The sequence below is a fragment of the Nyctibius grandis genome, chromosome 1, assembly GCF_013368605.1.
Source record: "Nyctibius grandis isolate bNycGra1 chromosome 1, bNycGra1.pri, whole genome shotgun sequence".
Lineage (NCBI taxonomy): Eukaryota > Metazoa > Chordata > Aves > Nyctibiiformes > Nyctibiidae > Nyctibius > Nyctibius grandis.
Genome location: NC_090658.1, coordinates 128,140,648 through 128,154,046, shown reverse-complemented (window position 1 = coordinate 128,154,046; position 13,399 = coordinate 128,140,648). Strand labels below are relative to the sequence as shown.

At 40.7% G+C, this 13,399-nt stretch overlaps 1 protein-coding gene across 1 annotated transcript in view; it reads left to right on the top strand.

Annotated features, from left to right (window-relative positions):
* The first annotated feature begins 6,078 nt into the window (after nt 1-6,078).
* The window catches only part of LOC137666628 (cysteine-rich venom protein-like), a 51,831-nt gene continuing 44,510 nt past the window's right edge, over nt 6,079-13,399 (top strand). The window contains exons 1-6 of the mRNA XM_068406759.1: nt 6,079-6,211; nt 9,130-9,191; nt 10,487-10,606; nt 11,071-11,158; nt 12,270-12,415; nt 13,152-13,246. Coding sequence (XP_068262860.1) covers nt 9,132-9,191; nt 10,487-10,606; nt 11,071-11,158; nt 12,270-12,415; nt 13,152-13,246 — 509 coding nt within the window. The 5' untranslated portion in view covers nt 6,079-6,211; nt 9,130-9,131. The remainder of the gene's footprint in view (nt 6,212-9,129; nt 9,192-10,486; nt 10,607-11,070; nt 11,159-12,269; nt 12,416-13,151; nt 13,247-13,399) is intronic.

Genomic DNA, 13,399 nt, shown 5'->3' with positions numbered 1-13,399 from the left:
ACATCTGAAAAATAGAAACAAGTAGCTTATGGTTCATGAGATGGAATTGGCATGAAAATTTTAAGAAAGATAAGGAACGATATTTATATTACTAATGCCAGGCATACAGACCCATTATAAATGCCTGAGACTTAATGTGATTTACCATAGAAGTGAGGTTTAGATAATCATGTTTTCTGCGTGCATGACCACTTTGCTTCCTCAGTGCATGTGATTTATTTCATCAACCGTTATACATCTTCAGTCTAGAAGTCTACAGCTGAGTTAGTTGCTCTAGGCTTTATTTAGAGAAAATAAAGTAAAACAGACTTTTAAATAGACACAGTAAGCTTTTGTGGCTATCATCTATTTTAGATAATTAATATAGGAAGAAATAATTCGCATGCTGGAAATGTCCATTTTTCTCCATATGCTATCAAGGGAGGTGTGCCTGAGTATCTTCAATGACATCAAAGAAGTTAATTTCCCAAATTTAATGAAAATGACCAACCAGGCATAAAAAGAACAGATTTGGGGCAGTGGAAAGGAAGAGGAGAAAGGAGGCTAGTAGGTCAACTTTTACTAAACATTCAAGAATTCACATGTCTGTCTTAGATTTTCTTTTAACAGCAAGCCTAATACTGAATTTTCTGATTAGGAACAACAAGGTATGTCAGTTTAGCGTAATACTAAAATGAATTCTGAGAACAAAGCACTGCAGGGTAAACTGAGGAGACTCACCAAAAAACCAGTGAGTTCCTCTCAAGGTTCAATACTGGGGCCAATAATATGAAACATCTTCATTTATCACCTGGGTGATGGGACAGAGTACACCCTCAGCAAGTTTGCGCAACAGACAAAACTGAGAGGAGTGGCTCATACACCAGGTGTTTGTACTGCCATTCAGAGAGAGCTCAACAGGATGGAGAAATGGATGAGCAGGAACTGCATGAAGTTAAGCAAAGGGAAATGCCAAGTCATGCCCCTGCGGAAGAATAGCCCCATACATTAGTACATGCTGGGGACTGACTGGCTGGAAAGTAGCTTTGCAGAGAAAGACCTGGGGGTACTGCTAGACAACAAGTTGAATATGAGCCAGCATTGTACCTTTGTGACGAATGTGGCCAACTGCATCCTGGGCTGCAGAAGACAGAGTGTTGCCAGCAGGTCAAGGGAGGTGATCCTTCCCCTCTACTCATCACTAACTGGAGTGCTGTGTCCAGTTCTGGGCTCCCCAGTACAGGAGAGAAATGAAGATCCTGGAACAAGTCCAGAGAAGAGCCACAATTCTGGTCTTCACAATTCAAGAAAGATGTGGACAGACTGAAGAAGGCTTAAAGGAGGGCCACAAAGATGATCAATGTGCTGCAGAACCTGTCCTGTGAGGAAAGACCGAAGAGTTAGGTCTTTTCTCCCAGAAGAAGACAACGCTCAAAAGGGATCTCATCACAGTATTGCAGGGCTTAAAGGGCAGCTACAAAGAGGACGGAGGCTGTCTTTGCATGAGGAGCCACATGGAGAAGACAGAGGGCAACAGGTACAAGTTGCCCCAAAAGAGGTTTCATTTTGATATAAGAAATAAATTTTTCACAGTGAGAACAGCCATTCACTGGAACAATCTCCCCAGGGATGTGGTAGAGTCCCCATCGCTGGAGGTTTTCAAGATGCAATTGGACAGGGTGCTAGATAATCTCATCTAGGTTCCCTTTCCCATGGATCTTTCAAGGTCCCCTCCAACCTATGCTGTTCTATGGTTTTATGACAATAAACTACAGGAACAATTTATGAAGCGTCGTGACAGAATCTCTATTCAGAGAAATGTTATTATGGGACAGGATGTTGTTCTGAATCATTCACTGAGGTTTAAGGACAGCTCTTACACTTGAATGGAAAGTTAATTCAAGAGGTCTCAGTGTGTATTAGGCAGAGAGATGAATGGCATGAGCATAATAATAATCCTTTACCTTAGGATCCATGGTTCACTGATCACCTGAATGCAACCTTTTTTGTTAGTAATGATTATAACAATTATGCTGGTAAGACTTGCTTTCTCATAAAACAATTAGAGGTTTCCGCTGTGATTAAATAAATTGTCATATCTATTAACAAGTAAAATAAGACAAGTCTCATTTGGTGTCTTTCCAGTGTAAACAATATAAACATCACACAACCTTAGAACAGTTTTGGTTGTACAGCATCTCTGAAGCTCATCTGGTCTAACATCATGTTCAAAGGGTCGCCAACTTGAAAGTTAGATCAGATTGCTCAGCACCTTGTCCAGTTTTGAATATCTCCAAGTATGTAAAATCTACCACCTCTCTAGTCAATCTGCTTCAGTGCTTAACAAGCCTCACTTAAAAATTATTTTTCTTTATATGTAGTTATGTTGTCCACCAGCAACCCTTAAGTGATTCTTGTTAGAGCTCCTCCCTAAACAGTTGGTCTCTCCCAATTGTTTATTTTCAGATAATTTCTGTGAAATGACTTCTCCATTTTTTTTGAGATTCCTCTGAATGGCAGTCGTCTTATCTAGCATATTGATTGCTCCCTGAAATTTCGTGTCAACCACAAGATTTCTAACAGTGTGTTCCTTTCTATATAATTACAGAATCACAGAATCACAGAATGGTTAAGGGGTGGAAGGGACCTCTGGAGATCATCTAGTCCAACCCTCTGACAAAGCAGGTTCACCTAAAGCAGGTTCACCTAAAGCATGTTGCACAGGGTCGTGTCCAGGAGGGTCTTGAATATCTCCGGAGAAGGAGACTTCACAATATCCCTGGGCAGCCTGTTCCAGTGCTCTGTCACCCTCAAAGGAAAGAAGTATTTCCTCATATTGAGATGGAACTTCCCATGTTTCAGTTTGTGCCCGTTGCCCCTTGTCCTGTCACTGGATACCACTGAGAAGAGTCTGGCCCCATCCTCTTGACACCTGCCCCTAAGGTATTTGAAAGTATTGATAAGATACCTCCTCAGCCTTCTCCAGGCTAAGGCGGCCCTGACCCCTCAACCTCTCCTCCTAAGAGAGATGCTTCAGTCCTCTGATCATCTCTGTAGCCCTCCACTGGACTCTCTCCAGTAATTCCTTATCTTTCTTGAACTGGGGGGCCCAAAACTGGACACAGTACTCCAGGTGTGGCCTCACTAGGGCAGTGTAGAGGGGGACGAGAACTTCTCTTGACCTGCTGGCCACACTCTTCCTAATGCACCCCAGGACACCATTGGCCTTCCTGGCCATAAGGGCACGTTGTTGGCTCATGGGGAACTTGTTGTCCACCAGAACACCCAGGTCTTTCTCTGCAGAGCTGCTTTCCAGCAGGTCAACCCCCAGCCTGTACTGGTGCACGGGGTTACTCCTTCCTAGGTGCAGGACTCTACACTTGCTGCTGTTGAACTTCATTAGGTTCCTCTCTGCCCAGCTTTCAAGCCTGTCCAGGTCTTACTAAATGGCAGCACAGCCTTCTGGTGTATCAGCCACCCCTCCCAGTTTTGTGCCATCAGCAAACTTGCTGAGGGTACACTCTGTCCCTTCATCTGGGTCATTGATGAATAAGTTAAACAGGATTGGACCCAGTACTGAACCCTGGGGAACACCATTAGCTACAGGCCTCCAACTAGACTCAGCATTGCTGACCACAACCCTCTGGGCTCTGCCATTCAACCAGTTCTCAATCCACCTCACTGTCCACTCATCTAACTCACACTCCCTGAGCTTTCCTATGAGGATGTTGTGGGAAACAGTGTCAAAAGCCTTTCTGAAGTCAAGGTAGACAACATTCACTGCTCGCCCCTCATCTATCCAGACAGTCATCCCATTATAGAAGGCCATCATATTGGTCAAGCATGATTTCCCCTTGGTGAATCCATGTTGACTACTCCTGATAACCTTCTTTTCCTCCACATGCTTACAGATGGCATCCAGAATGAGCTGTTCCATCACCTTTGCAGGGATGAAGGTGAGGCTGTCCAGCCTGTAGTTTCCTAGGTCCTCCTTCTTGCCCTTTTTGAAGACTGGAGTGACATTGGCCTTCCTCCAGTGCTCAGGCTCCTCTCTTGTTCTCCATGACCTTTCAAAGATGATGGAGAGTGGCTTGGTAATAACATCTGCCAGCTCCCTCAGAACTCATGGGTGCATCCCATCGGGGCCCATAGATTTGTGGGTATCCAGTTTGTCTAAATGATCTCTAACTTGATCCTCCTCAACCAAGGGGAAGTCTTCCTTTCTCCAGACTTTCTCTCATACCTCCAGGGACTGGGATTCCTGAGGGCCAGTCTTAACAGTAAAGACTGTGGCAAAGAAGGCATACAGTAACCCCGCCATCTGTATCCTCCGTCACCAGGGCACCCTTTTCATTCAGCAACGGGCCCACATTTTCCCTCGTCTTCCTTTTGCTGCTGATGTACTTGAAGAAGCCCTTCTTGTTGTCCTTGATTTCCCTTGTGAGATTTAATTCTGTGGGCCCTAGCCTTCCTCATCACATCCCTGCATACTCTGACAACCTTCCCATATACCTCCCAAGTGGCCTGTTCCTTTTTCCACATTCCATAGACTTCCTTCTTCCATTTGAGTTTTTCCAGAAGCTCCTTGCACATCCATGCAAGTCTCCTGCCCCCTTTGTTCGATTTCTTACTCATAGGGATGCACTGATCTTGAGCTTGGAGGAAGTGATGCTTAAATATTGACCAGCTCTCTTGGACTCCCCTACCTTCTAAAGCCCGATCCCATGGGATACCTCCAAATAGGTCCTTGAAGAGGCCAAAGTCAGCTCTCCTGAAGTCCAGGGTTGTGATCCTACGTCTTTCCCTGTTTCCTCCATGCAGGATCCTGAACTCCACCAGCTCGTGGTCACTGCAGCCAAGGCTACCCCCCACCTTCACATCCCCAACCAGACCTTCGTTATTTGTTAGCACAAGGTCTAGCGGTGCATCTCTCCACATTGGCTCCTCCACCACCTGTGTTAAAAAGTTATCATCAACACTCTGAAGAAACTTCCTGGACTGTGGGTGCCTAGCTGTGTTATCTTTCCAGCAGATATCAGGGTGACTGAAGTCCCCCCATGAGAACCAGGGTCTGCGATCGTGAGGCTACTTCCAGCTGTCTGTAGAAGGCTTCATCTACTTCCTCTTCCTGATCAGGTGACCTGTAGTAAACACCCACAACAGTGTCACCTGTATTAGCCTTACCCATAGGCTCTTGACTTGTTCTCCATCCACCCCTAGGCAGAGCTCGATACATTCCAGTTGCTCTCTTTGTAATTATAAAACAAGTCACACCACTACCATTTTGTCTGGTAGAGCCAATATACTGGTTTCCCAGGTAATGAAAAGTAAAAGATTGTTTTGAAGGCACACTTCACAAGGGACTAGGGTAGGAGTTGAATGACTATGAGGAAGGAAGACCTGAATTTAAATAGAAAAACAGCAACATTTTTATATAAAAGCAGACAATGACAGCTGCTCTGGTCAGTAATTACTTGAGACTAAATGTGGACAGAAACAGTTGATGTGCACACAAATACCCTTCTAATCTGGCAATATTTCCACCCATTCTCGTCTTACTCCATGTATCCAGAAATGTCAAATCAAACTACTATATGTGTTTGAACGCTAGTGCACACAATAATCTTTATCCAATATTGGGTAAAAGTATCAATTACGGAAATACCTTTGTCTCCTTCTTTGACTTTTATACTATAGGATTGATGTAAAGAAGCTATAGTATGAACAGGAACTTGTCCGAAGACTTTTTACCCCCATGGAAAAATCAATAGACAAGATTTCATCTTGGTTACCACAATGTCAGTCTGGAGACATCTCAGTAGCCAGCTGAGTTTATTTGCATTGCTGGAGATTAAGATCAAGTCTCTCTAGAACTGGATGCGTCAATCATTACCAGAGAGCCTTTATACCTGGCGTTCACATTGACTGCAAATTTCACATATAAGGAGCAATACATACAAAACTCATTTCAGAGTATTTCATCTCTTCCAATACAAGAAGTAAGAGGAAATAGAAATGGAACACAAGCAAACAACCTTCTTCTTGGAAGAATGTGCACTTGACAAATGCGATGTTCTATCTAGTCACTATTTGAATACCTGTGACGCTGAGTCACCTAGTCCTATCAGGAAACAGAAGAGCTATAAATCACCCTCTGCTGAAGAACTCTGGTCACTTCCACAACCAGCTGAAGAAGGATGGAAGAAACTTCCAATCTTTCTGGAAAATAAAGGTAGGATTTAGACTGATTTGTTTGTTTAAAGTATTGCATTTTTTTCATGTATTAAAATGCAACCTATTGTCAGAAGACTTTGTGAACAATTTAGGACAGTCACAGAAGGAGGATTTTATTCAGTGAAAAATAAGGATTACATAGGCAATAGTGTAACATGAGCTAAAAAAAAGGGAGAGAAAATTGATGAACAATCACAAACATTAAAAGGCACCTGTATGGAAGAAAGCAATATCTTGGCAGATTATATGTACAAAGGGAGAGACAGAGACAGATTGAACATACTGAATTGGATACATATTCAGTTCAGTATATTCTATTGCTATATGTAGCTATCATCATTTATTTTCAGAGTAGGGAAATTACCACTTTGTGCAGTTTACCACTCTTGTGCAAGGTGTCTGCTAAGTAGGACTTTGTGCAACAATGCTCTACAAGTACAATCACAGCTAGTATTATTCCATTTCAGGTGTTTTTCAAGGTTAATAAAAAATAATGGGAATGTTCTTTTGTAATAGATATTGAATGGTACGAATAATTCAGGATACAATTTTTTCTTTTTTTTAGGAGGAGGGATAGGAAAAGCATATTCACATAAGTTTGCTAAACTCATACAAACTAGGGATGCTAAAGCAGCATCTTTGAGTGGCAGATCCCTGTACACAGATGGAGTTGCAGGAAAGTCAGTAAGACTTGGCACACGTCCTGATTTGTGTTTGATTGAGGGGGAACAGGGGAGGGGGACAGAGAGACTGATTTTAGGACCAGTGCCTAGAAATTAATTCAGAGCAATTAAATTTACATCTCATAAACTATAAGCATTTGGTTGAAATCAGTGGGATTGCCAAAAGTATGTTAATATCTTGGAGCAGGAAACCCACTGGGTCTTAAAAAGCATTCCACTTGCATTTTAAAACTTGTATCATGTATTAAATTACCAATTATATTTAATTGTAAGTTAATTCATAGAAAATATTACAGTGAATGAATACTTTACCCATGTCTTTAAGTTAACTTCTTCGGTTTGGTTTGCAAAATAGAAAGCTTCACAGTTTCAATGAAGATTTATTTTTCCATTGAAACAGAGAATTTGTTTTTACATGTTTTAGGTGCGAAAAGGGTTGTTTCTTATTTGCATATCATCACATTTTGCACTCAAAAGATGCATTTTTGCTTGTAAATTGAGTACAGCTAAAAATAACCCCACCTCTATTTTCTTTGTAGTTAGAAATAAAGTGAAAAGAACGATTTTTCATGTTATTGGGTGTATAATCTTTTATTGCTAAACACCTAGGTCATATACACTGCAATGACTCTGAGGAATAAGTGGTAGAAAAGTTAGTAAGAAAAAAACTCTGTGATTCTAAAGCACTTTGAGGAGGCTTAGGTGATGTCAAAATTAAACATAAGTGACGTAAGGCAATACCAAGAACAGGAAATTGTTGACTTATACTGCTAATTATCAGAATAGTTCCCAGCATGTTTTTCTCCTGGATCAACTAGATTTTTCCTAAACTATAAATGCTTAGAATAAGCCACCTTATTTTGGAACCTGTGAGAGTTTAATTGTACAGATGTGGCCAGTCTGTCCAGTTTTTGGCCTCTGATCTCAGTTGTCCATAGTCCCAGCCCATTTCAATGGGCTTTGCTCTTTAGCAGAGCTGGAGTAGCTCCCCCACCTATAGACTGGGGAGTGTGGTTTGCCTCCAGTGCAATATAAGCAGGCTGGTGAGGAAAGTGGGCCTTGCTGTACTGTTTGGAAAAGAATAGTTTTTCTTACCCACGTGTTCTCCATGAGCCAGAGCACCTTGTGTTTTATACAAACTGGTTGCCTCAAGGTAGAGGGGCTTTGCTGAATATGGAAAGATCAGCAAATCCTATTGGCCTTTCCCCAAGAATATATTAAAACTCAAACCACCAGCCCCTCAAAACCAAATAAATGAAAGTAATAATATACCTCTGTGGCAACATGCCCATAAATTCCCTTCAAGTGGGAGACTGGGAAAAATGCCAAAATAGGTAAATTCCACTTCAGTCACCTGCTTGCCTGCCTAAGGTGCCTGAGCAGAAACAAGTTGAATGTTAACTCCTGTGACTGATCGCAATCAGACACCAGAACTTTGAAGTGACCTATTACCTCCTGGATCTCTGCAGTGGGATGAAATGGCGCTTTGAGCCTTCTAAGTAAGTAGAGTCTTGGAGTCCAGTGTCTGGTGGTTGCTTCTTCAGTTAGAGAAGGCACTCATTTCTGCTGCCATTCCACGTTACCTGTAATGTAATCAAGAGTTGTCTTTAAAAAAAATTAAAACAAATAAAGCACAGGAAGCCAGTGCTGGTCCATTTCTGATCCAGCCAGTTCTGCCCCATCTCAAGTGCAAGGCTTTGCAGTGCTGGTCTTTAAGTGTGGCATTTGAATCTAGACTTGGACACCTAAGCATAGAGGTCTGCACATGGGCTGAGTGTCTAACACCCCTTTCAATAAATGCAGCCCATTTAAAGCAGGCGATTGGGAGTAGGGAAAGTTTTAGACTAACGCAGACACAGGAACAAGCTAAAAGCAGCATCCCACCTCAGCTGTTCCACTGTGTGGCAATGAGCAGAAGGCTCTCTACATGAAGGGAGGCCAGAATGTCCTCCTGTACTATGAATTCAGGTGAAGGTATTTGGCCAGGATTAGAGCAGGAAGTAAGAGATGTACAAAGCAGCTGATTCATAGAAATTTGGAAATGCAGAGGGTGAATGAATTTTATTTTTTTAACTTATAAAAATGGGAGGAGGAGAGAAGGAGGAGAGAAAGAAAACATTGCTTTGCTACTTGAGAAAAAGCCAGGAAACACACAGAAGGAAGGTGAATTATGTGCTCAGAGAAATGAAAGCTCTGTAAAAAATAAATTAAATCCTCATTCTCCCCTTTTCAGAGATGATTCTGCCAGTGGTGTTCCTGTGTCTTGCAGCTGTGCTGCCTCCATCCACTGGAGAGGTAGGATCCACACTTTTTACTCAGAAAATCTGGATGGGAACAAAGGCACTCGTGGTCTGACTGAACGTGGCTTTTCCTATGCACGTCAATCATATGCAGAAAGAGTCTGATTAGGTGTCTAGGATCTGGAAAGCATTTGTTCTTGAAGTCTTTAATTTCAGAAGAGTAGATTGGTTCCACACTTGCACATTAAAACGTCGATAGGCCCAGTGTTACTTATGAGTGGGTCAGAGATAACTATATTTTCCAGAAGCTCCCATACACAGATCCACTAACATGTATCTCCCCAAAATCCAGCCCTTTTCCTGTTAGTTCCCCACACTTTTACAGGCAGTAGTTACCTAACTCTCCCTTTCTAGTCCTACAAGTCCTGAGCTATGTGCTTCTCTCTTTGCTCACAGTCCCATCCTCTCAACAAGTGTCACTGATTTCCCTCAAACAACTAAATGAACTAACATACTCCAAACACACTTAGAGTGGTTCCTCCCAACCCATACTTAGTCTGAAGTTTGATGTTTGCTACTTCTGCTTCAGAAACACTAATGTGACTGAAGGCTTGACTACATTTCCCCCTAGTTTTTCAATTTCTGCTATCCATGCTGCAGTCTAGAAGACTAGTGAGAATGGTTGTAAAGGGGAAGCTGACTTCTGCACATGGCTATTTTTTAATTAGAAAACACGTAAAAAGTTTTATAAATGCTATCAGTTGTAACAGGAGTGGAAGGAAATCTATGGCATGAAAAACATAGGCACACTTTTTTGTTCAGTGGGATGTTCTGATGAAGTACCACAAGAGGTCTGTGACAATCCTGTGATTAAACAACAGGTTCCTTCAACAAAAAAACATGATAGGCATGTTTAAAATACTGAAGAAGGAGAACACGTCATAAGCACATTTACGTCTGCAGCTGTTTTTTAGATCCTGTTTCCTCAAAACCTCACAAAGGAAATTATAATAATAGTAAATTAAGTCTGATTCAGTTACCTAAATGTAAGAGTCTACAGGCACATGAGATGTTCGAGGATATCTCAGACATCCACAGAGGGTCGGCAGATATGACGCAGGAACCAGTATTACTGCTAAGCTGTGCGCTCTAGAACCAGTTAAGTGTGACTCCACATAGAAGTGGTCCTAGAGATACTTAGGAGACAAAGCGTATCACAGTGCCTCTCCATCACAAGGATCATGTCCTTCATTGATACTAATATTTTGGTATTTTAATATTTCCTAGACATGATTCAAGATTTAGTTACATTCAAATAAAAAAGAAATGTAACATGTTCTTTCGATTTAGGAATCTGAATGTTTCGATGCTCTGTCAACTAGCAAACCAAGTCAGCAAAAGCTGATTGTTGACAAACATAATACCCTCAGGAGAGGAGTAAAACCAACTGCCAGCAACATGTTGAAGATGGTAAGTTGCGTGCTGTAAATCTATTTTTAACGAGTAATGGACCCTATGACAGATACAGGACTGTATACACAGTCACATTATTTTATTTGGCCACAAATTTGCTCTCCAGATCTTTCCTAAGGAATGAGCATGGCCAGCAACAAGAGAAACATAAAGTTTGGCATGTGGAAAAAAAAACTGGAAAATTTTGTGGTGTATGAACAATAATGTCTCTTTCTTTTGGAGGAAAATTAAAAGGAAAAGGAGGAGCCACGGCATTGCTCATTTCTTTCTGATGCATTCTTTATCAGTCTTCACAGATTCTATTCTCCTGGGTGCACAGTAACTTTGTTCCTACTCCCACTATCCACCAAAAAATGGGAAGAATTTTTTTTTAATTTGAAGTGTAATTTCCAAATGTTGTTCCTTCATGAGGGATTATTAATTGATACATGTCTGAATGACTAATATTTTCTTTTATTGAGGAATGGAGTCCTGCGGCTGCAAAGAATGCCCAAAAATGGGCCAATCGATGTACTTTAAGTCACAGTCCTGCTAACATGAGGAGAACCAGTAAGTGAAGCATGAGTCATGCATGTTGCTGATGTGATCAGTTTGGTTTCTGTTTGGTTGTCTGGTTTGTTTTTTTTTTGAAATGCCATTTATAGTCAAGGTGATTTTATTAGTGCATGGGACAAAGGCAAAATTCTAGATCTAAATCTGTAAAGTAAGTGAGAAAAGTTCAATCACATTCTCATCCCAATTGCATCAGTTTTATATAGGTATATCCTATTTTTTTAAGCCGGTGAAAAAAAAATTATAGTGAGAATGCATATTCTCTCAAAATATCCATCAGAATGAAGAAGATCTAAGAATCTGGACCCAGTTTACTGTAGAACACAGCTTGCATGGGCTGGATGAAACTGTCTGGGAAGGAAAGGGCAAATGGTAAAGGTCCAAAACCCACTGGTGGTGCTGAGCGCAATTGTTAAGACAAGACTCATAATTTTTAAATCCCCTGGCAACTTGCAACCTATAACTGTCTTGGAGGTTCATGTAAGCACTTCAGTCTTTGGATATTGGAGTTACAACTGTACTATGTTTACATAGACTGACCTCTGTCTATACTGTATGTAAGATGAGGACTGTCACTCAGTCCCCATAGTTTTGCTTAAAAACCAAATCCTCTGGGTCTTGATAAGGTGAAGTCCAGATAAGAACTAATGCATATGCAGTAGGGTTGATCAGGGCACCACACCTAAATAAAAAACAGTAGGTGAATTCACATGATAGTGTAGACACCTTCCTGTGTACCACAAGTAAGCTTTGAATTATTGAGATTTTCCCAAGATTACTGAGCCGTGACCTCAATAATGACTAGGTTGCTAACTTTCAAATAGCAAAATTACAGTCATGACTCTGTGGTGCACATGTGCAGGTGTATCTACAGGCATGCAGAAGACCTGTCAGCAACCAAACTACCAGCCAAACAGGCTGGCCATGCTGCAAACTTGTCAAGTGACAACTTCAGTATTGGCAAAGAGTGATGTCACTGAACTGGAAAAAAAACAAACCCTTCTGTCTCATCTAGGATGAGAACTTCCCTGGAAATCATGCCACCTTTTGCTGTCTTTTTCTCACACATGTATCTTTTATGCATTTCTCAGTACCTTTCTCTTTTCAGCTGTACTATGTGGTGAAAACCTCTTCATGTCATCCGCCCCTTTCCCATGGCCAGATGTTGTTCAGGCCTGGTACAATGAGGAGAAAGATTTCGAGTATGGAACTGGAGCAAAAACACAAGGTGCTGTGATTGGACATTACACTCAGGTAGATGCAATTTTTTTTCTATTTCAGGCTGAATAAATAAATATCTATATGTTAGCTAAGCAACATTTACCCTCTCATTATTTTTAAAGGGAATAAGCACAATGGAGACATAAGAGTTATCCTGACAAAGCAAGATGAAAACTTTCAAAGGAATAGAATTAAAATTAAAATAATAGGTTAAGTGACTTTACAGAGTAAAGATACTGGTATTTTAAAACTTCAGGAAGGAATAAAGGGAAGAAACTTATTTGTTTGTTTAACTTCTGAAAATTGCTCAGACACTGAAAGAAGAGGGTTATTAAAGTATCAGGAAGGAAATATGAATGTTTGTTACAGTCTACAGAGTTCCATTACCTCAGAGAGTTTCCATTTTGAAAATGGCTTATGATAATCTCTGTTCACCTGCACGAAACACAAGACGCAAAATTTTACATCATGATTCCTACATCTTCTTCAACAGTTTTGATTGAATGAAAACATATATATTTGAGAGAGTTTTACTCAAATATTTTATATCTATATGATAAATTATCATTATATCCTAAATGATTTGGTTCAGGGGTGAAAACAGGAAAAAAAAAAGTTTTTCCAGCAAGGTGGGACTTATATTTTATTATAAAGGGTAAATAAAGTGACTTAACTTGGTTGCAAATGTTTCTTTAATGTATATTGTATTTAAATGCTTTTCAAATGTGTATTTTCCATTCTCCCATTATTTTAATTCTTATATCTACAGGTCGTTTGGTACAATTCTTACCAAGTTGGATGTGCTGTCGCTTTCTGTCCCAACAGTAAATACAAACACTTTTATGTCTGCCAATACTGCCCTGCGTACGTACCAATTCTGATTCTGTAACTTCTTATTACATTATTAAAATTAGTTGGGAGATGGTGAAATTCTAATAGGACACATCACCACAGCTGAGGAACAGGTTTTAGGAGTGTATTGGAAATATGAAAAGACAGAAAAATACTCATCAAAAG